The 27,610-nt window shown below is 27.8% G+C and overlaps 15 protein-coding genes across 15 annotated transcripts; 9 read left to right on the plus strand and 6 right to left on the minus strand. All coding sequences in view use genetic code 12, as the record gives it.

The window, feature by feature from the left end:
• Positions 1-1,346: 1,346 nt before the first annotated feature.
• KGF54_001399 (uncharacterized protein) lies at positions 1,347-2,100 on the plus strand (the record flags this gene model as incomplete). The annotated part of the gene is made up of 2 exons (XM_051761763.1): positions 1,347-2,018; positions 2,080-2,100. 2 exons carry the CDS (start codon positions 1,347-1,349, stop codon positions 2,098-2,100), a joined length of 693 nt encoding a protein of 230 aa, XP_051621795.1.
• A 154-nt stretch (positions 2,101-2,254) lies between these two features.
• On the minus strand, positions 2,255-6,193 carry KGF54_001400 (uncharacterized protein; the record flags this gene model as incomplete). The annotated part of the gene is made up of 2 exons (XM_051761766.1): positions 2,255-6,075; positions 6,142-6,193. 2 exons carry the CDS (start codon positions 6,191-6,193, stop codon positions 2,255-2,257), a joined length of 3,873 nt encoding a protein of 1,290 aa, XP_051621796.1.
• Positions 6,194-6,312: 119 nt separating this feature from the next.
• KGF54_001401 (uncharacterized protein) lies at positions 6,313-6,624 on the plus strand (the record flags this gene model as incomplete). The annotated part of the gene is made up of 1 exon (XM_051761767.1): positions 6,313-6,624. One exon carries the CDS (start codon positions 6,313-6,315, stop codon positions 6,622-6,624), a length of 312 nt encoding a protein of 103 aa, XP_051621797.1.
• Positions 6,625-6,909: 285 nt separating this feature from the next.
• ATP4 (F1F0 ATP synthase subunit 4) lies at positions 6,910-7,686 on the plus strand (the record flags this gene model as incomplete). The annotated part of the gene is made up of 2 exons (XM_051761768.1): positions 6,910-6,980; positions 7,056-7,686. 2 exons carry the CDS (start codon positions 6,910-6,912, stop codon positions 7,684-7,686), a joined length of 702 nt encoding a protein of 233 aa, XP_051621798.1.
• A 148-nt stretch (positions 7,687-7,834) lies between these two features.
• Positions 7,835-9,097, minus strand: KGF54_001403 (uncharacterized protein; the record flags this gene model as incomplete). The annotated part of the gene is made up of 1 exon (XM_051761769.1): positions 7,835-9,097. The coding sequence occupies one exon, from the start codon at positions 9,095-9,097 to the stop codon at positions 7,835-7,837; it is 1,263 nt and encodes a 420-aa protein (XP_051621799.1).
• Positions 9,098-9,320: 223 nt separating this feature from the next.
• On the plus strand, positions 9,321-10,109 carry KGF54_001404 (uncharacterized protein; the record flags this gene model as incomplete). Its single annotated transcript, XM_051761770.1, has 2 exons — positions 9,321-9,370; positions 9,428-10,109. The coding sequence occupies 2 exons, from the start codon at positions 9,321-9,323 to the stop codon at positions 10,107-10,109; spliced, it is 732 nt and encodes a 243-aa protein (XP_051621800.1).
• A 136-nt stretch (positions 10,110-10,245) lies between these two features.
• On the minus strand, positions 10,246-11,595 carry KGF54_001405 (uncharacterized protein; the record flags this gene model as incomplete). Its single annotated transcript, XM_051761771.1, has 1 exon — positions 10,246-11,595. One exon carries the CDS (start codon positions 11,593-11,595, stop codon positions 10,246-10,248), a length of 1,350 nt encoding a protein of 449 aa, XP_051621801.1.
• A 218-nt stretch (positions 11,596-11,813) lies between these two features.
• On the minus strand, positions 11,814-12,860 carry KGF54_001406 (U1 snRNP complex subunit; the record flags this gene model as incomplete). The annotated part of the gene is made up of 2 exons (XM_051761772.1): positions 11,814-12,797; positions 12,858-12,860. The coding sequence occupies 2 exons, from the start codon at positions 12,858-12,860 to the stop codon at positions 11,814-11,816; spliced, it is 987 nt and encodes a 328-aa protein (XP_051621802.1).
• Positions 12,861-13,216: 356 nt separating this feature from the next.
• Positions 13,217-13,645, plus strand: KGF54_001407 (uncharacterized protein; the record flags this gene model as incomplete). Its single annotated transcript, XM_051761773.1, has 1 exon — positions 13,217-13,645. One exon carries the CDS (start codon positions 13,217-13,219, stop codon positions 13,643-13,645), a length of 429 nt encoding a protein of 142 aa, XP_051621803.1.
• Positions 13,646-15,495: 1,850 nt separating this feature from the next.
• On the plus strand, positions 15,496-18,837 carry KGF54_001408 (uncharacterized protein; the record flags this gene model as incomplete). The annotated part of the gene is made up of 1 exon (XM_051761774.1): positions 15,496-18,837. The coding sequence occupies one exon, from the start codon at positions 15,496-15,498 to the stop codon at positions 18,835-18,837; it is 3,342 nt and encodes a 1,113-aa protein (XP_051621804.1).
• A 205-nt stretch (positions 18,838-19,042) lies between these two features.
• Positions 19,043-19,963, minus strand: KGF54_001409 (putative amidotransferase; the record flags this gene model as incomplete). The annotated part of the gene is made up of 1 exon (XM_051761775.1): positions 19,043-19,963. The coding sequence occupies one exon, from the start codon at positions 19,961-19,963 to the stop codon at positions 19,043-19,045; it is 921 nt and encodes a 306-aa protein (XP_051621805.1).
• Positions 19,964-21,402: 1,439 nt separating this feature from the next.
• URE2 (Ure2p) lies at positions 21,403-22,392 on the plus strand (the record flags this gene model as incomplete). Its single annotated transcript, XM_051761777.1, has 1 exon — positions 21,403-22,392. One exon carries the CDS (start codon positions 21,403-21,405, stop codon positions 22,390-22,392), a length of 990 nt encoding a protein of 329 aa, XP_051621806.1.
• Positions 22,393-22,677: 285 nt separating this feature from the next.
• Positions 22,678-23,541, plus strand: KGF54_001411 (uncharacterized protein; the record flags this gene model as incomplete). The annotated part of the gene is made up of 1 exon (XM_051761778.1): positions 22,678-23,541. One exon carries the CDS (start codon positions 22,678-22,680, stop codon positions 23,539-23,541), a length of 864 nt encoding a protein of 287 aa, XP_051621807.1.
• A 33-nt stretch (positions 23,542-23,574) lies between these two features.
• On the minus strand, positions 23,575-24,798 carry KGF54_001412 (uncharacterized protein; the record flags this gene model as incomplete). Its single annotated transcript, XM_051761779.1, has 1 exon — positions 23,575-24,798. The coding sequence occupies one exon, from the start codon at positions 24,796-24,798 to the stop codon at positions 23,575-23,577; it is 1,224 nt and encodes a 407-aa protein (XP_051621808.1).
• Positions 24,799-25,417: 619 nt separating this feature from the next.
• Positions 25,418-27,517, plus strand: TPO5 (Tpo5p; the record flags this gene model as incomplete). The annotated part of the gene is made up of 1 exon (XM_051761780.1): positions 25,418-27,517. The coding sequence occupies one exon, from the start codon at positions 25,418-25,420 to the stop codon at positions 27,515-27,517; it is 2,100 nt and encodes a 699-aa protein (XP_051621809.1).
• Between the last annotated feature and the right edge of the window lie 93 nt (positions 27,518-27,610).

Raw genomic sequence — 27,610 nt, forward strand, 5'->3', positions numbered from 1 at the left:
TTAATTTATTAAAATTAAATAATTTACAAATTTTACATCAAGGCATAATTGAACACCAACTCCGAAAATTTCAATTTGTGTTTCAAATCTTAATTTCAAAATATTTTGACTTAAATACCTGTATATAAAACCAGTGCATATATTTAAATTTTAAATTAGGAAACAAAAGTCCGAAAAAAATATCTCACCCGCTAATTACCTTTTTCTAGATTTATTCAGAAACAGCTTATTTTGAAATAAACTGTTTGTAAGCAAGTTGTTTTTGTTGGAGTCAACAAAACTTGTGATAATTCAAGAGTAGAACGTATGGTAAATTACAAGATAATGTTATAAAAGAAAAGTACTCAAAAAAAAAATATAATTGAAGTTTTTGCATTTATCAACAAATTCAGATACGTAGGAATTATCTTATTTGTAATAATAAACTAATTTGTGAAAAAATCCTATGAAATCTATTCAATGCAAAGCTAAGGAGTGAAAAATATGACAAGATGTATAGTCAGCAGATCAATTGTGAGGCAGTGTGAAGACATGGGATTATACGAGCATATAGCTGCATAAATTAGGAACACTTCGTTATATTGTGTTCCTGAAATGACATTTCAATTAACAAAGTCTCATTTTTTGCTAGTCATTTATCAAACATGATGAAAAACTTTAACCACTACTAACTGAAACTACTAACTTTTCAGAAATGCATTTAAAAGTAAGCTTTAAATTACCCCTTAATTTAAAATCAATCTGAAGCTTACTCCTTAAATCTTAAACACAAAACTCTAATTGGGTGAATCTAAACGGCAACTTAAAAAACCACCAATTTTTTTTGCTTGAAATCTGGCCGGTTGTCCAACTGGCTGATATACACTAAGTTTCCATAGCTTCCATAGTTTAGTGGCAGAATTTAAGTCTCATACGATAGAATCTTTCATGGTTTTAATCGAGGGCTATCTTACGACCCGAGTTCGAACCTCGGTGGAAGCAGTAATGAAATGATTTCACATCTTTTTTTTTATTATACCTGAAGAAAGAGTTAGGTTCTTTTAACACTGATCCATCTCTAGCTGAAATTTTTGTTCATCTCACTTTGTTGAAATTAGGTTACTTTCTCAGTTGTAGTAAGAAGCAACAACCTCGTGGTAACGTTCTATTTTCTTTTACTTTCTTGGTTTCAGTTGCACAAAACGTGCTACCATTCCCCATATATAAGTTTCAATTTCAGTTAGATAATTATTATAAAATAAATATGCACTCTCCCCTCTTTTTCTTTATCTTATCTAATCACATAAGTTTAGCTACCATAAATTATTTGGACTGAGTCCGACTTGCTATCACAATTATCACAAAATATGCATATTTCAAATCTTTTTAATTTTCAATCACTTCTTACGAACACAATAACTACAACACCAACTACAGCAGATTATAGACCAGTTATACTATGGCATGGATTGGGAGATAATTATAATGCATCAGGAATACATAATGTTAATAGTTTGTTAAAAGATATTTATCCTGGAATTTTCTTTCATTCTATATATATTGAAGAAGATCCTTCTTCAGATCAACAAAAATCATTATTTGGAGATGCAAATAAAGAAATTGAAATTGTATGTAAACAATTACAAAATATTCCACAATTAACAACCACCACAACACAAGGAATAGATGCTATAGGATTTTCACAAGGTGGTGTTTTACTTAGAGGATTAATTGAACGATGTTCAGGAATTAAAATTAATAATTTAATAACTTTTGGAAGTCCTCATATGGGAGTAATGGAAATTAAATTATGTAATGATAATGATTGGTTTTGTAAACGAAGAAATGAAATTTTAAAAAAACAAATTTGGTTTGATAATGTACAAAAAAATATTATACCTGCTCAATATTTTAGAGATCCTTATGAATTAGATAATTATTTGAAATATTCTTATTTTTTAGCTGATATAAATAATGAAAGAGATGATAAAAATAAAACATATACTAAGAACTTTTCAAGTATAAATAAATTGGTACTTGTTGGTTTTACAGAAGATACTACAGTTATTCCAAAATTAAGTTCACAATTTTACGATATAGATTCAAAAACAGGTAACATAATTCCATTCAATCAGACTGAACTATACAACAAGGACTATATAGGTTTGAAAACATTACATGAACAAAACAAAATCGACTTTTTGTCAATTAATGAAGATCATATGTCAATAAGTGATACTTTTTTGAAACAAATTGCATTAAAATATTTAGGTAATTAAAAATCAATTATTATATCATCACCAAAGAATTTTTGTAATTCACATAAGGATTCATCAGTTTCAACTTCATCAAGTTTATCATTTTGTGGAATTTCTTCTATTGGTCCTTTAATAGCTTTGAAATTGGCAAATATAGAATTGTTTGAAGAATCATCTGGAATGATTTCATTTTCATGCTGATCAATGTCAGTATCATGACTAATAGTAAGATTATTTTTGTCATAATTATCTTCATTTAAAGGTAAAATATTCTTAATGACTTGAGTAGTTGGTGATGAGTTTATTTGAATAGGACTTTGAATATTAATAGATTCATGATTAGAACTTGCCAAATATCCTTCTTTTTGAGGTTGAATATTTTCAAAATCTGATAAACCTTCTCGAATATCATTATCAAATGAGATTGGATCTAAATCTTCATTTGCAGTTGGAACAACTAAATCCATGGATTTTTCAGCATTAAGATGGTTAACAATATTAACTTTATCTTTTAATACTTTTTTAGAAACTTTGAAAAGATCTTCAGAACTAGACGAATTTGGTTCAAATGTGGTAAGCTTATTTTGATCTTTATTTTTTACTCTATCTTCTTCGATTGAATAATGACGACTTGTTTCTTTTGATTCGATTTTTTCAGTACGTAGTTTTTTGCTAGAACGAAATAAATCTTCCGAATCTGATGATGATGTAAATATTGTTTTTCTTTTGATCTTTTGAGACTTAGTTGAAATTGATTTTGAGTTGCATTCATGCTCTTTGGATTTTACTTCTCCTGTATTTATTTCATTCTTGTTTCCAATTAATTGAACTTTGTCTGTATTTTTCCCAGATATCTCTTTGGATTTCGATTTTTTGGATTCAGCTTTATTATTATTACTAGCTGCTTTTGGTCGTTTTCGTTCTGCTTCTCCAATGTTACTAACTGGTTTTGACATAATTTTTGTTTTAATATCATCATCAACTGGTGTTTTTATTTCTTTATCTTTATCTTTTGTTGATACTTTATCAATTCTAACCATTCCAAACTCTTCTGGTGTGGAATCGAATTCAAAATTATCATCAATAGTTTCGACTACATCTAAATTGCCAATTTTTTTAGTATCTACAGCACCAGCAATATCAACAGATGCCTCAACTTGTAAAGATTTAGCTTTAACTTCAAATTCAATGGTACCATTAACATTTCTTAGTGACATTCTTCTAAAATCTACCAATTTACTACCATTTGAACTTATAAATTGTAAAAATAAAGCTCGATTCTTCCAAATTGTAGTTTTTGGACTGATATCTACTTTCACTCTAATCAAAGAGTCACCCACTTCTTCTAATTTCAATTCAATGGTTGGAATTTGTGTTAAAATTTTCTTATATTTGGCACCAGCACCTACTTTAATGCCCATATAATGTTCAATTTGAGATTGAGTTAAAGACTTAGCTTCCATTATAGATAAAACATTATGATTAACCAATTTCTTCATTGCTGCTATACCAACTCCATCTAATTGACGTAATTCATTTGGTGATCCTTCCCACCCTTTACCAGATATTGATCTCATGATAAAACTCAGATTTATTAAAGAAATAGCATCTTTTTTTTCAACAAATACATCCATTATTGCAGTTAAGATTCTTGAAATGTGTTTGAAAATATAAAATCTATCACCTATGAAACTTGAATGTAATTTCATTGCACCATTATAATCTGGAAATTCTAAACCGCCTAATTCAAATTGAATAATTGTTTTCACTTTCGATTCTGATGTATAACGCATCAATGGTGATTTATTTATTTCTTTAAACAACTTCTTTTCTTGATGCTTAATTCTTAATTCTGAAAACTCTGAAGCATTACCTAATAAATCTAACAAATCTGAAATTGATAATTTTTCACCTGCATTCATAATAGCTTTCATGGTGTCGAATGCTATATAGTGCATAATCATTGAGAACCCAAATGGAGTACATCTAAAACCTTGTATCAAATTTTCTTCCAGTAAAGCATCTGCATGAGTTTTACAAAGTTGCATCAAACTTTCATCAGTATTATTAAAACCAATATCGTAATATGAAGGATTCAAAAGTAATCTCACATAAAAATACGTAGTTTTTAACCAGGACGTCGCATCTTCTATTGAATTTATATTTCCAACTGCAATTTCAGCTAATAAATTTTCGGGGAAATTCAAATGAAGACTACTTTCAACTTTTTCAGTGCCTTTAATTAATCTTTCATATTTTTGTTCCATTTTTTTATTTGTCATGATTATAGCTACTCCATCTTTTTCAAATTGAGGTCTACCAGCTCTTCCAATCATCTGTAAAATATCAGTTTCTGTGTATTCTTGAAAACTGTTTTCCAACCAACATTTTGTTCCTTTTATAACTGCTAAATATGCTGGTAAATTAATCCCCACTGCTAAAGTTGAAGTACAACACAAATATTTAATATTACCACCCAAAAATGCAGATTCAATTTGTTTTCTATCTGCAAGAACCAAACCAGCATGATGAAATGCAATACCCAATTTAGCATAGCTTGAAAGGTCTTTATCTTTAAGTTTCAAATTAACCCCTCTGTTCAAATAATTTTCTGATAGATATTTTGCAGTTTGTTGACAACTATTCCTAGTGGCACAAAATATCAAAACAGGTTTACCATTTGAATGCTTATTTATTACCTCGATTAATTTTGTATTCAAAAAATTATCAAACGAAAATTCATTTTCACTGTTGGGTTTAAATCCACAAACTAATTTTTTTAATTTGACTGCACGATATTCATCTCCAAAATTTAAGGCATCAGCATCCAACCAAGTTGCAATATCATGAGCATTTGCTACTGTTGCGGAAATTGCTAAAATTCTTAATCCAGTACAGATTCTTTTCATTCTAGTCATAACAACTTCTAATGTTGCTCCTCTCGACTCTTTTAAGACATGAATTTCATCAACTAAAAGCAATTTGATTAATCCAAACAATTTTTTGTAATCTTTCCATTTTCTAGTAATCATGTCCCATTTTTCTGGTGTCGATATGATAATTTTTGAAGTTCTTACATTCTCTGCTTCCTTGAATGATGAATCTCCTGTTAACATCCCAACTGTAATACCCAACGATGAGAACTTCTGAGTCCAATCATCTTTTCTTTCACTACATAAAGCTTTAGTTGGTGCAAGATAAAGTACTTTGAAATCATCAGAGTATTCATTTGCTCTTAATATAGCCAATTCAAATAATGCAGTCTTTCCAGATCCAGTTGGTGCACTTATAACACAATTTTTATTTGATCCATAAATTGTGTTAAAACTCTTCGATTGCATTTCATTAAATTCCTCAAATGGGAAAACAAGTCTCAGATCTTGCGGTAAAACATCTACTTTTAATCTTGGAATCATTGATGCAAATGATGAATTGACAAATAGATTATTAGTTGAGACACTTTCATCTTCACTAGAATTGGTGTTATTTATTACTCTTCTAGCAGGACCAAGAGTTCTTCTTCTTATTGGATTATTTATTGAACTTTGTTGGTAAACAGTAATGCTATCATTTGATTCATTGGAGATGTGTTCTGGCTGATCATTGCTAAAGTCATAAACTTGAATATTTGTAGGTAAATTTGATGAACTAACCCCATGGTTCTGTTCAACCGATACAGGATTCTCTTTTAATCTGAATTGATTTAAGTCGATTCTGGATGCTATTGGTTCTGTATCATATTCGTGTTGAATTGAGTCAGTTTTTTTAAATAATGATGCACTTTTGTAATTATTTTGATTTAAATTGGTTTTTGCAACTAGTGGTTGTCTCTTTGATTCTTGTTGTACTGTAGAACAATTAGTATCAAACACTCGACAAGTGTGTCATTTCAAGTCTTATATACCATAGTCAGTATCTTCATCCAAGAATGCCTCTAAATTGTTTAAAAATGACATGTATATTGATAAGTGAAAAGTTGTTGCAAAAAAAAGGCAGCCTTATCTCAGATTTAATTTTTTGGTTGTAAAAAAAAAATTAAGGCAAGGTACACTTTAAAATTCTACAATATGAACTAATGTCAGATAGAGTATCAAGGCTTGCTGAATTGAGAAGAAATAGAAACAAGTTTGATAAAGAAGAAGTCAAGGATGATAAACTGAAACATGATGGCATACTTGAAAAAGAGGTCATTGGCACAGATCAAAGTCAAATTGAAAAAGAATCATCATCATTTAAAGATACAAATTTAAGGGAACAATATCACGAAAAATTAACTTCAATAGATGAAATGAAATCTGATTTACAAGGTTACTATAACAAAGCTGAAATAAGGACGAATAGAGCCATTAACAAAATAATTCAAGATAGGCTTGAAAATGCTATATAATTAGGTATTTGCTGTAGTATTTGTATTTGTATGTTTTATATTGTAATATAGTATGTCATGTAATAGATTGTAACTGTCTGTCTCCATTATACATATGATTACCCAATTGGGAAGTCTAGAATTCTTCCAATCAAATTTAAATTTAAGCTACATTCTTTTACACTAACAAATTCGGATTCGCGCATAGTTAATGAAAAAACTCATAATACTTAATGAAAAAAAGTTGAAAAGTTTTTAATACGGAACGACTCAAATTAATAATATCATATCTATTCAACAAACAAGATGTCAATGATCAATAGAGTAGTAATGAGAAATATGCGCCCTTCAATGGGTATGGCATTTCGTCCAGCACCGTATGTTCATTATATATATACCACCAACTTAAGTCAATTGAATAATAATAACATTATACTAACAACTAAAAATAGAATTGGTTTAAGATATCTTTCAACTCCAGTTGAACCAAAACAAAAAGCTCAATCAATTGTTGATGCTTTACCAGGTACAAGCTTTTTATCAAAAACTGGTATATTAGCAACATCAGCAGCAGCAGCAATTTACGGATTATCAAATGGTTTAATTATTATTCATGATGAAACAATTTTAGTTACAACTTTCGCAATTTTCACAGCATTATGTGTTAAATTTGTAGCTCCATTATATACTGAATGGGCTGATGGAGAAGTTAAAAAAGTTAATGATATATTAAATGGTGCAAGAAATAAACATATTAAAGCAGTTGAAGATAGAATTTCATCAGTTAGTGAATTAAAAGATGTTGTATCTCAAACAAAAGATTTATTCTCATTATCAAAAGAAACTGCAAAATTAGAAGCTGATTCATTTGTATTAAAACAAAAAATTGAAGTTGCTTCAGAAGCTAAAAATGTATTAGATTCATGGGTTAGATTCGAACAACAACAAAGACAAATTGAACAAGAACAATTGGCAAAAGAAGTTATTGAAAAAGTTAATAAAGAAATTGAAAATCCTAAATTTCAAGAAAAATATTTAGCTGAAGCTTTAAATGAAATTGAAAAAATCTTTGCTAAAAATTAGGAGTTGAGGTAACATACAATTAAAAGAAGAGCAAAACAAACAAGTCATACAGTTGGTTTTTTTTTTCACATTTTGTAATAGGATGGAATTAATTTTATATAATATATAAAGTTTTATAAATTAGTATAAAAGAAGGAAAGAACTATTATTAGATATTTACTTTTGATGGTTTCCAGACATGTAGAGAATTATCAGCTGCAACACTAGCTACCATCCAATCGTCAGCATAAGACCAATCGAAATCATTCACTTCAAGCATATGACCCAAATGTTGGAAAAATGTAGGATCTTCGTTTGCTGCAGTTGAAATATTATGTAGTTTGACCAGATGATCAGTTGATGATGATGCAATAATTTGTGGGAATTTTGGATGAAATTTTAATTGAGTTATTGATGATGAATGTGGTTTGAAATTTCTAATGGAGGAATCTAAATTTCTTAGATCCCATATATGTATTATTCCATTTGAATCTCCTGTTGCAATACCAGTTGCAAAATTAGGATTTATTGATATGGAATTTATGGATGTGTTTGATGAATCTATTGATGATGTTGGAATTTGTTTTATTATTCTTTCTTTTTCTTTCCCCATTCTTATATCTTGTACTATCATATTTCCATTTTCTAAAACTGCTCCAAATAGGGAATCATGAGTGGGGAACCATTCTATGTCATTTATATTACTATTTTCATTCCAGTTTTTATGAGATGCCAATTGTTTCAGTTTATTATACTTTGTTAAATCATATAATTTTATATTACCTTCTATATCCCCGGATATTAATAATCCTTCTTCGTTTTGGTTCCAATCTAATGCAAAAATTTCGGAATCCCCATTTATAGTTATCTCCGCTTTGTTTACATCAACATCATCTATAAGCAGTTTTTGGAAACTCTTGTGTTTAGTTCTTTCGAAAATGTATAGGTTACCAGTAGAATTTGCACTTGCAATAACATTTGGTTTCTGAGGCATATATTTTAATTTGTTGACATCACCTAATTGATTTATCTTTTGTAAAACTTTTGGTTTCGGTAAACTTGAATTAATTTCAAATTCTTCTTTATCTTGATTAAAATTTAATTTTGAAATTTCTAAATTTTTATTTATTGAATTGAAACTAGGTATTTGTAAAATAGAAATTGAATCTACAATTGATTGACCTAATGTATAAGTTCCATGCAATAAACGCTGTAGTATGATATCTGTTGATGATTTTGAATCTGGTGGTTGGGTTGTTATATCGGGGAAGAATTGAACTGATAATGATGGCCATAGTAGTGAATTTGTTGATAGATATTCATATAAAAATGGTGAGTTTTTCTTCCAAATTCTATATTTTTGTTCAGTTTCTTCATCTATTAAGGGTATTTCTGATGGCTGATCCTCTATGTCAATCACTTCTTCAGTCATCTTTGATGAGTGAATAAAGAGTGGTGATTTATATATTGAGAATTCAAAAAAAATGTGTATAACAACTTATATGTTTCAGATTTTTTGTCTGTCTAAATTTGAAAAATAAAAATAAAGAGACGCGATTATACAGTTCTTTAATACTAAGAGATATCCCCATCGTCTCTTGAAACAAATTCAAAATTTATAGAATATACCCAACAATTCAATATCATATATTCACATGACGGAAGAAATACAGCTAAATTCATCAAAATTAGGTACAAAAGAATAGTATGACTAAAAGTTATTGAAAGAATATGTGATGATGATACTAACTTTTGACATTAGTTGGGATAATTTTTACAAAAAGGAACAACAAAATTTTAAAAATAATGATGAAGATACCGGTGAATGTTGGTTTGATGATTCAGATGCAGAAAATAAAATGATTCAATTTATTATAGATACTTTGTTGCCGGATTTGCACCAAGATAAAATACTGTTTTTGGATTTAGGTACTGGAAATGGTCATTTATTGTTTCAACTAATGGAGGACTTGCAAGAAGAATTGGAAGAGGAAGAACAAAAGCAGTTTGTATTTCATGGAATTGATTATTCACCGGATTCAATAGCTTTTGCAAAAGACATATCCAAAACTAAATATCCTGAAAATGAATTTAAATTTGATCAAGTTGATTTACTTGCGAGTGATTCGGAATTTTTACAAAATAATAAATTTGATATAATACTAGATAAAGGAACTTTAGACGCAATAGCATTAAATCAAGATCCAATAACGAACGATGGTAAAAGAGGTATGGACATATATGCAAATCAGATTAGTAAAATGATGATTCAGAATTCAATTTTGCTAATAACTTCATGTAACTTTACAGAAGATGAACTTATAAAAGTGATTACTACTAATACTGATTTAAAAGTTTTTGAAAAGATCAATTATCCGAGTTTTCAATTTGGTGGTATACAAGGTTCAACTGTTGTTAGTATTGCATTTAATAGAGAAAAATAATATTTAAATTTAATATCAATTATATTAATAGGGACAATATATAATACTAATGACTAAGATCTATTAAATTACCTTTGTGGCGATTAATTACAAATTATTCTAATATTTTTTATATATGATTTTCATTTATAAATTTTTATATTTCATTTTGCAACTGTTCAATATTATCAATCAATTCATCTCTTATTCGTTCATTGCTAAATTTTAATAAATATTGAATTGGTTTACCATCTGATATAGAATTAAGTCTTAAATATTTCCCTGGATTTAAACTTGCTTCTAAACCTTTTAGGATTTCAGTATCTTTTTGAATTTTATAATTTAGTATAACTTTTAATAGTCCTTGAGATCTCATAACTAATCTAATTTGATTTTGAGTTATGGTAGATTGATTTAAATGCAATGGTCCAATACCTCTTTCTTTCCAACCTTCTTCTATTGATGTTAATTTTAATTCAAATAATTTTGCAGTACAATTAAATATAGATTTTTCATCTTCTTCTCCTGTGGTTTGTTCAACTGGATTTAAATCTACTTGTTTAAATTGTTGAGTTGCTGTTGATGTTGGTAATGCATCTTTATTTTGTGATTTACCTGATTCTTCTTCTTCGTCTTCTTCTTCTCCTTCTTCGTCTAATCCTCCTTCCTTTTTGGATTTATCTTTCTTAGTACTTGATGTTGATGATGATGATGATGGGGCTGAATCTAAGAATGATTTTTGTTTTATTGATTCTTGAAATGCATTTCCAAATCTTGATTTTGAACCAAATGTACTAAACCCTCCAATTGATGCAGTTGGTGTTGATGATTTTGAGTTGTTGTTATCTTCAGTACTATCTTTGCTATTGTTTTTGTTCATGTTTCCAAAAGATGTTGTTGCTCCAAATACAGGTTTTGAACTTATAGGTACTTGTTTTGATTCAAGTTTAGAAGTGGTTGTATCTGATATTGATGGGGTTTTGTTCATATTCCCAAATGTTGTAGTGGCACCAAATACTGGCTTATTGCTTGATGGAATTTTTTTTGTTTCGTTACTTTGAATGGTTGATGAATTTGCTTTAAATTGAAATGTGTTACCTCCACCAAATTGAGCTCTTGGAGGTAGAGCAGGAGGATTCGTGATTTGATTGCTATTGTTTAGACTGCCCTTATTTTCATTATCATCATCTCTCAGTATATCCACGTCTATGTCATTCTCTCCTTCTACTTCCTTATCATTAAATTTATCATTACTAACATGATTCTCATTATCATCATCATTAATTAAATCCGAATCTTTGGGTTCATTTTCTTCTTTTAAATCTAATTCATCTTCTAAATATTTAACTCTTGATTCTAATCTTGAAATTCTATCTTCAAATAATTTTTTAATTTCATGAATAACAATTGATTTTAAATCTTCATGATTAACTGATTTTGTTCTTTTTAAATTTTCATTTAATTCTTCTAATTCTATTTTCCTTTTCACTGGACTTTCATCTGGCATTGTGAAAGTATACTAAAGTAGATCAATTGTTAGTTTTGAATAAAATTTGGTTATGGGGTAAATTTATTTTGTTGCTTAAACTGTCTAAGTCGTATTGTTATTTATTTTTTGTTAGGATGAACAGAAATAGAGTAATAAAATACATTTCTGAATTTGGCGCGCGTAAAATTTCAGATATGATTTAGTATATTTATTAGTTTACTACCTAAATCTATACATCAATCACGTTGCCTAATACTACGTATTGATCTTGATCCGGAAGTTGGTTGATATGCAGGTTTATATGATGGTTGTTGATGTTCAGGTGTTGAGGAATATCTAGCATATTTATCTTTAATTGATACCTTATTATCTTCATTTATTGGAAACGCTGATTTATGAGGATTATGTTGATGAGAAAACCCATTAGTTGAAGTATTATGTGATGCAGGTTGACGAGGTATATGAACTGGTGGTTGTTGTTGTTGTTGATAAAGATCTCTTTGATGACTTGAGTTATTTGCGATATGTAATCTTCTACCACTAGCAGCAACTGAAGCTACTTTACCTTCTTTTATATAATTTCTACCACCTTCACCACCACCTAACCTTCTCGGTTTCCAGTTTCTCCAAATTCTACTTCTTTCAATATCCACTAATATAGTTTTATTTTTTAATTTAACACCTGTTCTTGATAATGTCGAAACACAAGTTTGAGCATCTGAATCTCTTTCGTAAACTATGAACCCATAACCTCTTGATTTTCCATCTTTATCTTTAATTAAACTTATTGATTCAATTACTCCAAATTTTTGAAAATATTGTGAAATTTCAATTTCTGTTAAATCATAATCTAATCTTGCAATAAATACAGTTTTATAAGGATCTTTCATTACATCTTTTTCATTTTTGGCAAATAATTCAGGGTCATTCCAATCTTTTAGTTGTCTTTCAAATGATTCCTTTTGCTTTAATTTTTTTAGTGATGCATTCTGTAAATTTTGTTGATGTTTAGTCAATGGTTGTTTCTTGATTTTGGATTCTTTTTTCGGTAGGTTCTTGGTTATATAATTTGATATTAATGATTTGTAATTTGAAATAGGCGTTATTGAAGTTGTTGATCTTTTTTCTGGTGGATAATCTATTGATTCAACATATTTAAATGGTGGTTTTGGTTGAAATAGTTTTTGAATATTTGGTGGGTATTTATCTGATTCATCAGTCTAAAAAAATTTATTGTTAGTACTTATATATCATGAATTTTTAAAGTGGCTAGTACGAACCATATCATATTTTTGATTAGATTCTTAAAGTCTATCTATTCGGTTTTTGGTATCTATTCGGTTGTTTTATAACAAACTTGCAACATAATAATTTTTTACGTATTAGATAGATGATTTTAATTTCGAGACAGTGGTAGCGTTGAATAAAGTTACCACAGGGATCGACATAAAATGCATAATTTTTGCTCACTAAACCTGTCAGTTTAAGTCGAACCATTGACTTATTTATTTTTTTTTATATATATTCACCCAGAAATGAATTAGCGCTCCACATTTTAAAAATTTAATTAAGATCGATAACACCGAATTGAATCAACTACAACTTAAAATACTATCTATCTCAGAGTCTAATACCCAAGATGGCATTTGGTGATAAAAAGAAAGAACCTACAGAAATATATTTACAAAATGAAAAAATAAATATAACTACTCTTCCAAAAATTACAACAAAAGAACTACTGAAATATAATGGAGTTGACATACCAAAATATTACGTAGGTATCAAAAAAATCATATATGATGTTACATCAAATTCAAATAGCTATAAACCAGGTAAAGGATATAATGTTTTTGTTGGTAAAGATGCAAGTAGATTACTTGGAACAAGCTCATTAAAATTAAAACCAAATGATCAAGGTCAAACATTTGAAAGTTGGGATTATAGTGATTTTAACGATAAAGAAATGAAAGTTTTAAATGATTGGGTTGAATTTTTTAAAATGAGATATCCAATTGTTGGAATTGTTGATGATGGTGAAATAAAAGAAGAAGTAGAAGAGAGTATATGATATAACAGTGATATTCCCTGAATATACACTTTAGTACTTGATATGAAAATTGAGTTTCTCTTTGATAATGAAATGATTTAGTTGAACTTTTCCTTAATTTGATATGCGCAAGAGTAAAAACTTTAAATCGTCCACTTTTTGTTCTATTCAAATAAGTAAACAAGCAATTTGTTATCAATTTTTAATATCTAGTTGTGATGCTCTCAATTCTTACTAATGAACCTATTAACCGAGTGGTCAATAGTAAATAACCTTTAAAATTAGATTTTAGAGGTAGAATTTATTGTTTCTTTGGACTAGAAATGATATATTACCTCGAAGTGGTATTTAGGTATAACATAATTCGAATTTGACAAAACATGTCTCAAAATTCAATTAAGAGTTTCATTTTTAAACCAAATATACAAATTTAATTTAACCGCTTAACTTAAATACATATTATTACTGTATAGCCAGCATAGAAGTTCCTTATCATTTAAACATGGTTCATACGATCTAGTTTATAGATAGAAATTTGCATCTAGAAACTTGAGTTATTCGACTAATAAATCATTAGAAATTCATTTCATAAATTGTATAATCTTTATTATTAGAATTCAAAATATAATATATAATTGAATAATATTATGTAGAAGGAAAAAAATTAATTCCATGATTTCATTTAATTTTTTAAGGTACCAACCGATAATTTTTAATTAAAACAATAACTTGAAATAAAAGAATAATAAAATAAACTTGAATGAACAATTTCATACTTTAATTAAGTAAACTCGATGAATACACGCAAGTAATAAGGAGAATGTTGTCACAACTCTTTTATTATTACATTATGATTATTCTCGAGCTCAAATAAAATTATTTGTATAAAGTACTAATTATGTATGATATCTCTATAGCAAAAAATGATAAAAAAAATTCAAACGGGAGTAGTGTAAATTAATACAACAATTATTTTGATATAGTCTAGATATAATAACCGATATCTTGAAATCTAAATTTAGAAATTTTAGAATTGAGAGTAAGTAATATGAGATCTTGAAGTTGAATCTAAGGTTAATTTTATTTGGATATCAGATCCGTATAAAGTGGACTAAATATTAATCTTCTTTTAAAAAATTATTGAAATGTTAAACCTCAAACAATAATTTACAAATGTAAGAAAAGTAATAAAAATTTGTAATAAAAATAGATGCAAAAAAAGTTAAACATTTTAAAATAATTAAAACTTATAAATAAACCCTTAAAAATATGAATTAAGTCATCATGTTTAATAAAGACTCTATCAATAATCGAAGTTGACATTTCAGTTTCAAAATCGATTAAATAATATAAGAAATTATTTCAATAAAGCATATAACTACGAGAGTGTAATATATATCAATATAAACATCAAAAATTTAACATCTTAACAACAATATATTATTCTGTATTAAATTTTTTTTACTTCTCACTTCTTTCTCTTAATATTATCAAGACTGTGCTATTATTTTAATATTTTTAATATATTAATTAAACCACCAAAAATATTTCATATTTATTATTTTATAAGTTTATTAATTGATCAAATTATTTTTTTTTTACAACCATATACATTACTTAAATCAAATATATAAAATTATTATAATAATTATTTATTATTTGATTATTCAATAGATCAATTTGATGTATTTAATTCAATATATAGCATAATTTTAAAATTACATAAAATCATAAATCAAATTAATATTTATTATTCATTATATCAATAATTCATTTCATTCGTTTAAAGTCAATATCACACTTGTCACTAGTAATTTAGCCATTTCTTACTATATTCAACAATATAAATTTATAGATAATTGATTATCAATATGGAAGCATTTCGTCGTATTCAAAATATAAATAATAATAATAAAGGTATACCTGAATTTAATGAAGATGCAGGTGCTGATATATCTGAATTAACAAGTGGTACAAATGTATCATTTGATGATATTACTCATATAAGAAATAAAGGTATTTATAATTCAAGTTCAAATTTAGATACTGCACCAATAATACCAACTTTAGGATCTATTGGAAGTGCATCTTCATTTAATAATATAAATCCATCAAAATTAAATAATGTTCAATATAGAAAACAAATGAATCAACAAAAGAAAATGGCAATGCTTAATGGAGCAAGAGCAAATTCATTAGCAACAAATAATATGAATGGTAATAATAATCCAATGTTTCAAGGTGGAAATAATAATATGAGAGCAAATTCTTTAGCTACAGGAGCTGGAAATCCAATGCTTTATAGTAATAATAATAGTTTGAATAGTATGAATAATTTAAGATCTAATTCATTAGCAACAGATATTGGTAATCCAATGATGCAACAACAACAACAACAACAACAACATTATCAATTTTCACAACAAGATTTGGGTATGGAACCAAGATCAATGTCAATGGCAGGAAATAATCCAAGAGGTATGCAAATGCAAGGAGGATATCCTAGAACTATGTCATTAAATCCTCAAGGTCAAAACGGTATGAACCCTTATCAACAACAACAACAGCAACAGAACTTTCAACAACAAAGACAACCACAGCCTCAACCAAATCAAAATTATTATAATCAAAATCAAAATCAAATGCTGAATGGAGCTCCAAGAACAATGTCATTAATGGGACTTGGACCAGGTGGAATACCTGGAAATCAAAATTATCCAAGAACTAAATCATTAGGCGGAGGGGCTACTTTGAATCAATTTCAACAACAAGCACCACCAAGTCAACAACAACCACAGCAATATCAACAAGGTCCTCCACTACAAAATCAAATGTATTCTCAAAATTCACAACTCCCTCAAAGACAAAACCAACAATTTAATAGAGGCAATCAGCTACCGAGTCAACAAATGCTGCATCAACAACAACCATATCAACCAAACCAGCAATATCCTCCATATCAGTCAAATCAACAACAATTCCAGCAACAACCACCACCACCACAACAGAATTATCAACAGTTTCAACAACAACCTACTGGTTCACATCAACAAATACCCAATAATCAGTACATGCAAAATAATATGAATCAATTTGTACCACCAGCGCAACCTCAATATACAACTCAACAAAAGAATTCATCAGATTCATTAAACGATGTAATTGAAGAAGACGAATCACCACATCATGAACCAGATGAGCAAGATGTCATATATAAATTTGATGAAGAAGATAATAAGGGAATACAAATATCTAGAAAATCAACATTAAAGAAGAATAATTCAACTAGAGTTAGGAAACTAAATTTATTCAATGATAATTCAAATGATAATGATTCTGATGCTAAAAGTACTACCACATTAAGAAGAAAGAAACCTCCAATTAGTCCATATGAAGAGCACTTTAACAATTCATCACAGGAACACTTTAAAGTGAAATCAAATGATCCAAAGTTATCATCATTTGAAGAAGAAGAAAAAGAGCTTCCAAACACTCCACCAGATGAAGATGATGAAACAATACGAGAAAATGACAGCGTTACAACTTACGAAAAGGCTCAACAAAGACAACACCAACAACCTCATCCAATTTATAAACAACCAGGAAGAAATACACTGGAAAGTCATTCAATCAAAAACTTAGTTGCAAACACTGCATTCAATAATTTTAGATCTCCATCAATTACAAATAATTCAAATTTTGCAGGTCCTGGATTAATGAAAACTGATTCCCCAACATCATATTATGAAGCAAGTCAATCACCTTTACCGTTACCAGTAGATAATAATTCAGATACCGATGAAAGTGAATTTAGAAAGCAAGATCATCCGTTCTATCCAAATGAAAATAATGAAAATAATGGGAATACGACTCCACCAACTGCTTCAACTTCAAATATTTCTCAACATAAAGATATTTTTGGGGGCTATAACAATAATAACACAATACCAAATCTTAATTTCAACGATAATGAAGATGCAAATGACACAACATATAACATCCCAGCAGATATAACAGAACCAATTCAAGATATTCCTGAAGAACAAAGGCAAGCTGAACAAAATAGAGGTGAATTTATTCCAATAGCAAGTACACACGAAAACCCAACAATTCCTTCAAGAACTCCTACTTCATCATCATTAACGAGTGGCGATATATCAAGACCAAATGCCCCTGATCATAGATCCACTAGTGAATCAACTTCATCCATGCCCGTATTACCAAAAGTCTTATCTTCAGCATCTTTGTCAAGTCAACAACCCAGTAAAAAGGAGAAAAGATCATCATTTTCTGGTAAAAACTTCTTAAAAAGATTATCTAAATCTAAAAGATCGAGTGTTAGTAATGAAGATGAAATACCAATATCATCAGCAGCATCAAGTAGAAGAGCTTCATTGAATCAAAGAATTCCATCATCAAGTACCATTGCATCAATATCAAATGAAAACAATAAACAATACAAATCAACTCAACAAACACCTCCACAACAACCTTTAACTTTCACAAAGGAAGAAATGCATATAATGAATTGTAATAGTGAACTATTAAATGAACTAGAATTAATAACAAAAGAATTAGCATCATCAATCAAGAGAGAATTATCATTAGAAAATAAATTGAGTCAACAAAATGGTTACAATCTAGATGGTAAATTATCTCCAATAAATACAAATAATTTACAAATTGAAAATTTGGAGAAATCTCAAAAAATTGTTGAATTACAAGAAAAATTAAATAAAGAAAAAAGATTAAGATTTATAAGTGAACAACATGCATTATTACAGGAAAATGGTTTAACTCCAAGTCCATTAAAATTAAATTATGAAAAAACTGAAATATATAATCAATTACTTTTGAAAAATGATGAAGTAAATCAATTAAATTTAAAAATTAAAGATATGGAATTAACTCAGAAAGAAAATCAATCACAACAACTTCAACCACAACAACAACAAAATCAAGATTTCGATAATAATTTAATTGAAAAATTCCAAATTTTAAAATTTGATAATGAAGAATTAAAAAATCAATCTTCTCAATTAAATGAGGAAATTGTAATAATAAAGCAACAAAGAGATGAATTGAGAGATGTTATCAACAAGTTATCAAATCAAAATTATCAAGATACAAAAATTTTAAACGACAAAATTAAAAATTTGGAGTTGAAGATTACTAATTTGAAAAATCTCAACTCCAAATTATCAAATAGATAGGTTTAATATATAAATTAATTATACAAATTAAAAATAAAACTTTATACTCTTAGAAAACAATTCATTTAATCAAAAGTATAGTATTTCGTAATATTTATTAATAGATACATATTTAATATTTTAATATACTCTACTAATCTCTTAATATATTATTAATTACTTATTAAAAATTAAAAAACCAAATCTATAAATACACCACTTAAATTTATACAGTTTTATCATCTTGTTGGAACAAAAATTTACAAATGACTTTCCCAATCAAATCACCTTGATTATTTAAACTCATAGTATGATATTTAGCCTTTTCGTATTGATTCTCTTCTAAAAGACCCAATTCAAACTTATATTTCAATAATTCTAATGCAAAGGGAGTTGAAAATTCAGGATGTCCTTGAAATGTCAAGATTTTATAATTTGTAGTTTTTAATTTGATTTCTTCTATTGGTTGTGATTGTTGTGGTTGTTGTGGTAGACTGATCATTCCTTGAATTGAACATTTTGAAGTCGAGCCGAAATTTACAAAACCTTGTGGAATACCACCATATATAATATCTTGATGAAATTCAATTAAATTTAAGTGTTCAAAAAGTACCAATGCTTGATCATCTAAGGAATCTATATTTTGTCTTTGATTTAATTCCAAAAATGGAGAATTTGGTATTTTGTAAATTTCATCATTTAAGTTGATTGTAGTTATACCTAATTCCCAACCTTCATTATTTCTATCTATTTTACAACCCAATACTAACGCCAATATTTGATGACCAAAACATATCCCCACTATAGGTTTTTGTAAATTTATAATAACATTTTTTAAAAAAGATTTGAATCGAATTAACCACTTGTATTCACCAAATGCGTCACATCCTGATCCCGTAAGTACAAATCCATGAATTAAATTCAGTTGAATATTTTTCTTTAATTTTTCATAAACTTTTTCTAATTCTTCTAAATTATCGTTTTTCAATTGATATTTTTTTAATTGATATGGTGGAGTAGAAGGTTTTGTTAATAATTCTATCGTTTGATCTCCAAAATCTCCATATACTTCACTTATTTTAGGTATAGGTGTATCTAATACTAATATAGCTATATGTGGTTCTTCTTCAATTACTTGATCAGACATGAAAATTTGTTTGACTTTAAGTTGATTGATGTGGTGAGATTGGGGTATGATATGATGACTAATGAATCAATTGGTTTTATCTGAGATCAGTCGTAATATAAAATGAGTTGTTAAATGTAAATAATAATAATCTTGATTTGATCTAATATATTCTGAAAAAAATAAATAAAAAATTTAAAATTTCGCGGAAATTATTACTTTATTTATTATTTATTATGATAGTGAAGAATTTATCATAACTGATAAGAGTATAATTACTTCTAATATGACATTTAGCTAAAACAAAGTAGCTAGATTGATTGACTATTGCTTCAGGGATATGACTGGTTCAATAGTTACTATCGTCGTCATACAAGTTGATAAATTTTAGCTAAGTTCTTTCCTAGACATATACTGAAATTAAAATTAAGTTATCCATATTCAGCTTAAGCGGTAAATTTATTAATAGGATTTTTTGATTGAGTCAACTTCATTAATTTGAAACAATCTCTCCAATTAATTCATTACAGTAGAGAGCAATTCAATACATTATTGATTTGCTAAGTCTATAATATATTCTTTGTTTACATGGAGCATTTGCGTAATTTCGACTATATTGACATGTCTTTCACTTCGTTATTTGACAACATTTACAATCTTGACGCTTAATTTACCAGTAAACGAATAGTAATTCTGAAATCAGAGTATAAGAAGCTACTACTTGCAATCAAATCCCTGATTGTAACCACTTTTCATGTCAGCTTATTTTTATCCTTTGAAGGTAGTTAGATAAATCGTTTTAAATGATTAGAAAAGTGACTCAGCAACTGGTAGCAAACTCAGAATAAAAATTTCCCGGAATTCATTGTCCGATCACAGATAAATTAATAAACACAACGTTTTATGTATGTACTAAGGCTTACTCCGAATAATTTACAGATCCATTTTCGTTTATCATTCCAGTTATTATAGTTGTTGTAGTAAATTTATCATCATATTATCCACATCGATCTTCTTCACTCATTTTACTTTATCAACACAAATTATAATATTATTCTTTACTCAAAGTTTAAAATAAAGAAAAGACAAAAATTAAAAAAAATAAACAAAAAAAATTTATCAAAAAAATTTTGATAAAAAAAATTGATTACCACTCAAGTTTTTAAATATTTTATCAAGGATATACAACACATAATTAACCGTTAATACATACATATATGAAAACATATTCATAATCAACTCAATTAACAAGTACTAGACCTACTACTCACAAATAATTTTTGTCACATACTTTAAATTAGATTAGATATTTTCACTACAATTAAATATTAATTTACTCCAGATTTGCTATTTACGAGTTCACTTTTCAAAGCACATTAATTGAAATACAACTAAATTTAATATCCACAATTGATTCTCACACATTTTATTATTCCAATCAACCCTATATATCCTCAATCATGAATAACAACAATCATCACAACCAAAATCACAATAATAATAATAATTCACAGGGCAATCCTCACACAATATCTAATTTATCAGCAGGATTAAAATCAGTATCACTTACGGATCAACAACAAAATGAAGTAAATCTAAACTTATTACAACAACAATTGCAAAATGAAGCAGGAAATTCATCAAATTCAAATAATATAGAACAACAACAACAATTACAATCAAGAATTACACAATTTTTTCAAAATCAACCTACTGAAGGTTATACATTATTTTCTCATAGATCTGCTCCCAATGGGTTCAAAGTTGCAATAATATTATCAGAATTAAATTTACCTTTTAATACAATTTTTTTGGATTTTAATAATGGAGAACAAAGAGCACCAGAATTTGTTACTATAAATCCTAACGCGAGAGTACCAGCATTGATTGATCATTATAATGAAAATACCTCCATATGGGAACTGGGAGCAATAATTTTATACTTGGTACAAAAATATATAAAGGAAAACAATGGAGAATGTTCTTTATGGAGTGATAATTTAATTGAACAAAGTCAAATTAATAGTTGGCTATTTTTCCAAACAAGTGGTCATGCGCCAATGATTGGTCAAGCTTTACATTTCAGATATTTCCACTCATGTCCTGTCCCAAGTGCTGTTGAGAGATACACTGATGAAGTAAGAAGAGTTTATGGAGTTGTCGAAATGGCTTTAGCTGAAAGAAGAGAAGCTTTAATTATGGATCTAGATGTTGAAAATGCTGCTGCTTATAGTGCTGGTACTACCCCATTATCACAATCAAGATATTTCGATTATCCCGTATGGCTAGTTGGTGATAGAGCTACAGTTGCAGATTTATCATTTGTACCTTGGAATAATGTTGTTGATAGAATTGGAATAAATTTGAAAGTTGAATTTCCTGAAGTTTATAAATGGACTAAGTATATGATGCGAAGACCTGCAGTAATAAGAGCATTAAGAGGAGATTAGATAATAATAATTCTCAATGTATCTCCTACTTGATCAGGAATCTAATGATAGCAACAATAGTAATGATGATGACAACAATTATAAGTATTGTATTAGTATAAATAATAAATTCTCTAATAAAAGAATCGCAAATTCTACGGTACTTAACAAACTCTGTTGTAAAATATATGAAAGTTGACTAAAGCGGTAAATGAGGGTTGATAATTTATCTCGAGAAAAATAAAATAAGAAGATCATCTCCAAAATTACAAACTCATTATCAACTCCACTACATTCTCAGAACACATGTCTGCTGATTTCATACTAGGTAAAGATGCTTTAAAACAAACTCAAAAATCACTAAAAGCATTGAAACTGCATCAAAAAGTAGAAGGACAATCTCAAGCATCACCAATCTATTTAACAATCAATATCAAAATTAAATTAATCAAAATAAAAGATTATAAATCAAGAATTATACCAGTAACTCATAAATTAAACAAAGTCGAGAATAAGTCTATATTGCTCATCACTAAAGATCCTTCGAATATATACAGAGAAGAATTGCTTAAAAAAGATTCACCAACAGAAGATTCATTTAATGAAATAATATCATTGAAAAAATTAAAAAGTTTATCTAAAAACTCCAAGAATTTAATAAAATTATATAAAGAAAACGATATAGTTGTTTGTGATTTTAGAATTTTCAAATTCTTACCAGATATATTAGGTACAATTTTTTATCTCAAAAATAAGAAAATTCCATATATGATTCAAATGAATAAATCAAGTCCAACTCAACAACTAACTAAAACCAAACAAAATAAATTGAAAGATAACAATTGTGATTCAAAATATGTACAGAATCAACTAAAGTCAATAGTAGGTAATCCATCATTTATTCCAACTTCAAATTTAGGTGATGTTATAAATTTAAAAATTGGATATACGAATTGGGATTTAGAAAAATTAATTACAAATATAAATGATGTTTTAATTTATCTAGTTGATGATAAGCATAGACCTTTGGGTGGGATAATAAATATAGATCAATTGGGGAATATTCATGTCAGGTGTGATAATAGTATTAGTTTACCTGTGCTTGTAAAACATGAAGAGATTATAGGAGTTGATGAAGATAATGAAAATGATAGTGATTTTGATTTTTGAATATATATTAATATGAACTAATTATTTAATATTTCATGTTCTATATTTAAAATGAACAGAAGCCAGACCACCTGGTGAAACATATTTTAAAAGTTTTGTTTTGATTGAATCTCTATCGAAATCTTCAATCATATTTACTCTTTGATTTATAGATGAATTGTGATTTAATATTATAGTCAAACGAAAATTTGTTAATTGATTTGGTTTTAAATACAAAATGAATTTTTCCAAATTGAAACTTCTGTGAACTGTTAAATTTAATACTTGTAAATTTTTCAAATCTAAGCCTAACAATTGTTCTGCATTATTTTCTGAAAATAAATCAACTAAACTCAAATCTATATTTAAATTAATAATCGATTCGAAGTTGACCATGTTCATAAGTTTTTTAACGGGGAAAAAGATGTAATTATCAACACCATCCGTTCTCTTTTGCAAACCCACTGGGTTATATAATTGAAATTTGAATACATAAGGATTCCATTTTTTATTATTGTTTAATTTTATTAATTGATCCATTTCTATTGCGCATTCCAACTTATTGAAACTTAATTCTACCCAACACGGAGATTCAACGTAATAATGGTTATGTATTGGAGTAAGAGATTTTTCATCACATAGTTTCAAAAATTTCAATATTCTTTTATGTTCAAAATGTTTATAACTAGTAATTAAATACTTTCGAAGTGGGATTGTTATATGACTTAAATTTAGCTTGAGAAGTTCAGCTTGATCAGCAACATTTATTTGACAACTGAAAGGATATAAATGTAGGCTCTTTCCTGAACCCATTGATAATGGCCCAATTAGCTCAAATGGAAATTTATTTTCTTTCAATAATTTGTATAGGATGTAAAAACTCAATGTAATAAAACTCCATGAAGTATCGGTTCTATTTGGTCTTTGAAACAAGACTAACAACTTGTCCATATACCCCAGAACCGACGCAATATTTTGATGACCACATGAGATTAATAACTCAACCTTTTCTCTTGTTGATAATGCATTAATATATGTGAAGCCAAAAAGGTCTGCACCATGTTCAGGATTGGTAACTGAGGGTATTATTTTATTTAACACTTCAATTAATAGGTCTCTAATTGTTATTTTACTCCTTCTAGCATCAGTTGATACATAGTTTTTAGTAATTTTATGATTTTGACTACTTGGAATTAGTTTAATTTCTTGATCTGACAGTAATAGACTTGATTTATCTTCAGCCTCTTCAATTCCTTTTTGTTGTGGTTGTTTATCCATATGATTCTTAATGCATGAGTTGAGGAAAAAAAAAACGAAAATTCGATGATTAATTTATAATCATTTCACAATCTGAAACACTTTAATTAATACCACTATTATTACCATAATATATAATTTTTGAAATATAATAATTTATTATAATTAGATCCCAAACGCTACACAAAAATAATTGTACATATTTCCATGTACATAATTTAACTTAACAAATTGTCAACAGAGAAATTAACAGTGCAAGATCTCCCTTTAACACATTTTGTATAATAAACGGGGTGAGTTTAAATCTTGAAAAGCTTTTTTTGAAGAAAAGTTTACATGAATTAAAGTGATGTTCTTTCTCTATAATTAAAGATTAAAAAGATAATAAGAAAGAAAAAAAATTAAAGCTTGACATCAAAAAGCCGCACCAAAGTGTCTAAATTTAGTAATTAAATTAATTCAATTATTTTAATGAAAATACTTGAATACTCCAGAGATCATTAAAACTTTATAATTATTTTACCATACAGCCCTTGATCAAATAGATTCTTAATTTCATTAAATTGATTCATCACATCAGATTAACCTAATTATTATCAACCTCCCCATAATATCATCACACAATTAAAAACATTAGTTGATGGTAGAAACATCTTCTCAGGTTGAATCACCTTCAAATAATATCTCGACGTCATCAAATTCTTCAACCTCAGAAACTACATCATCATCTACAAACACCTCAAATGAAAACCATGTTGAAGTCGCACCTCCATCATATGCCTCTCATTTTTTCACAGAATTACAAGAATCAGCGCCTATACGATATGTAGGATCATTAATTACAGAAGAACGAGTAGCTGGAATTACTGGAATAGCTGGAATGTTTACAGAAAGAAATGAAGATGATGATATTGAAGAAATCGAACATTTTAAATATAAACAAGATTTAGAAAGAAAATTAACAGTTAGTTCAGTAATTGGATTAGGATTTTCAGTAATGGGGGTACCGTTTGGATTAAGTTCTACATTATGGATTTCATTAATGGATGGAGCTAACGTTACTATATTATATGGATGGATTATAGTCTGTTTAATGTCATTATTTGTTGTACTAAGTTTAAGTGAAATTATTTCAAAATATCCAACAGCAGGAGGAGTATATCATTTTAGTGCTTTATTAAGTCCTGAGAAATATTCATTAATTAGTTCATGGATTACTGGTTGGTTATTATTGATTGGGAATTGGACTTATGCTGTTAGTATAATGTTTTCTGGATCACAGTTCATATTAAGTATATTTGGATTAAAAGATTTTGAATATAAAGAAGATCGATTTTTTGTATTAGGAGTTTATTTTTTAATATTAATATTTGTTGGATTGATTAATTTTAAATTTTCAAAACATTTGGAAAAGATTAATAAAATGTGTATATTATGGACCATTTATACAGTTCTAGCTATAGATGTTTTGTTAATTTTTTTTGCTAAAAAGACAAACTCAATAAAAACTATATTAACAACATTTGATAATTCAAGATCAGGTTGGCCGGATCCATTAGTTTTTATTGTTGGTTTACAAAGTTCATCATTCACATTAACTGGGTATGGGATGTTATTTTCGATTACTGATGAGGTTAAAAATCCCGAAAGAAATATGCCAAAGGGAGTAATAAGTTCAATTTTAATGGCATCAATAGTGGGGATAATATTTATAATACCAATTTTAACCATATTACCAGAATTAGAATTATTATTAGATCAAGATTCGAATATAATGCCAATAGATTTAGTATTTAAATTATCAACTGAATCTTATTTAGTTAGTTTTTTAATGGCAATTTTAATGATAGGAACTGTCATATTTCAAAGTATTGGTTCATTAACAACAGCATCAAGATCAACTTATGCATTAGCTAGAGATGGTGGATTACCAATGTCTTATTTATGGACAGAAGTTAATTCAATTGAAGAATATAAAATTCCAAGAAATGCTTTATTTTTATCAATGTTTATTTGTTCAATATTATCATTTTTATCATTAATTTCAAAATCTGCTTTTAATGCATTTATGGGAGCTGCTGTTGTTTCTTTAGCTGTTGCTAATGGCATACCTATCTTTTTATTGATGTTGAATAAGAGACAAAAGATTAAAGGTTCTGCTTTTAGATTAAGATCATTAGGCTGGTTTATAAATGGTGTATCGGTAATTTGGATTGTATTATCTGTTTTCATATTATGTATGCCACCAGTTATAAAAAATTTGACTTGGTATAAGATGAATTATGCAAGTGTTGTATTAATAATTTTTTTATTGATTGCAGGTTTGAGTTATATAAGTTGGGGTAATAAAATATTCACAGGTCCTCAAATTGATACTGACTATTTTGAATTGAACAATTTAGAATCAGCAGCTAGAAAAAATTTGGATAATTTTGTTATTGATGATGATGATGAAGAGAATGGTGAAGAAGAAGAAGAAGACAATAATGTCACCAAGGAGGTGGATGATAGTATACTATTATCACCACCAAAGGCTATCAAGAAAAAAGGATATGAACCAATTGTTGAAGGTAGCTCAAATCTAAATGGTAGAGTAATAAGTGATAATTTAAACAAAGACATACCAAAAAGTCCAACTGGTAAAGTTAGTGATGAGGATGAAGATGATATCTCGACTGAAAGTGAAACTGAGGTATTATTTAATGCTGATGAGAATAATGATAGTGATGAAAATAGATAAAATACGTACAACGAGAGAAGAAAATTGATATCTTTTCTTAATTGTAACGTAATTGATGAATTAATGACCAAATCTTGTATATAATATAGATAT

Source organism: Candida jiufengensis (genome assembly GCF_024610255.1).
Source record: "Candida jiufengensis strain CBS 10846 chromosome Unknown scaffold6, whole genome shotgun sequence".
Lineage (NCBI taxonomy): Eukaryota > Fungi > Ascomycota > Pichiomycetes > Serinales > Debaryomycetaceae > Lodderomyces > Lodderomyces jiufengensis.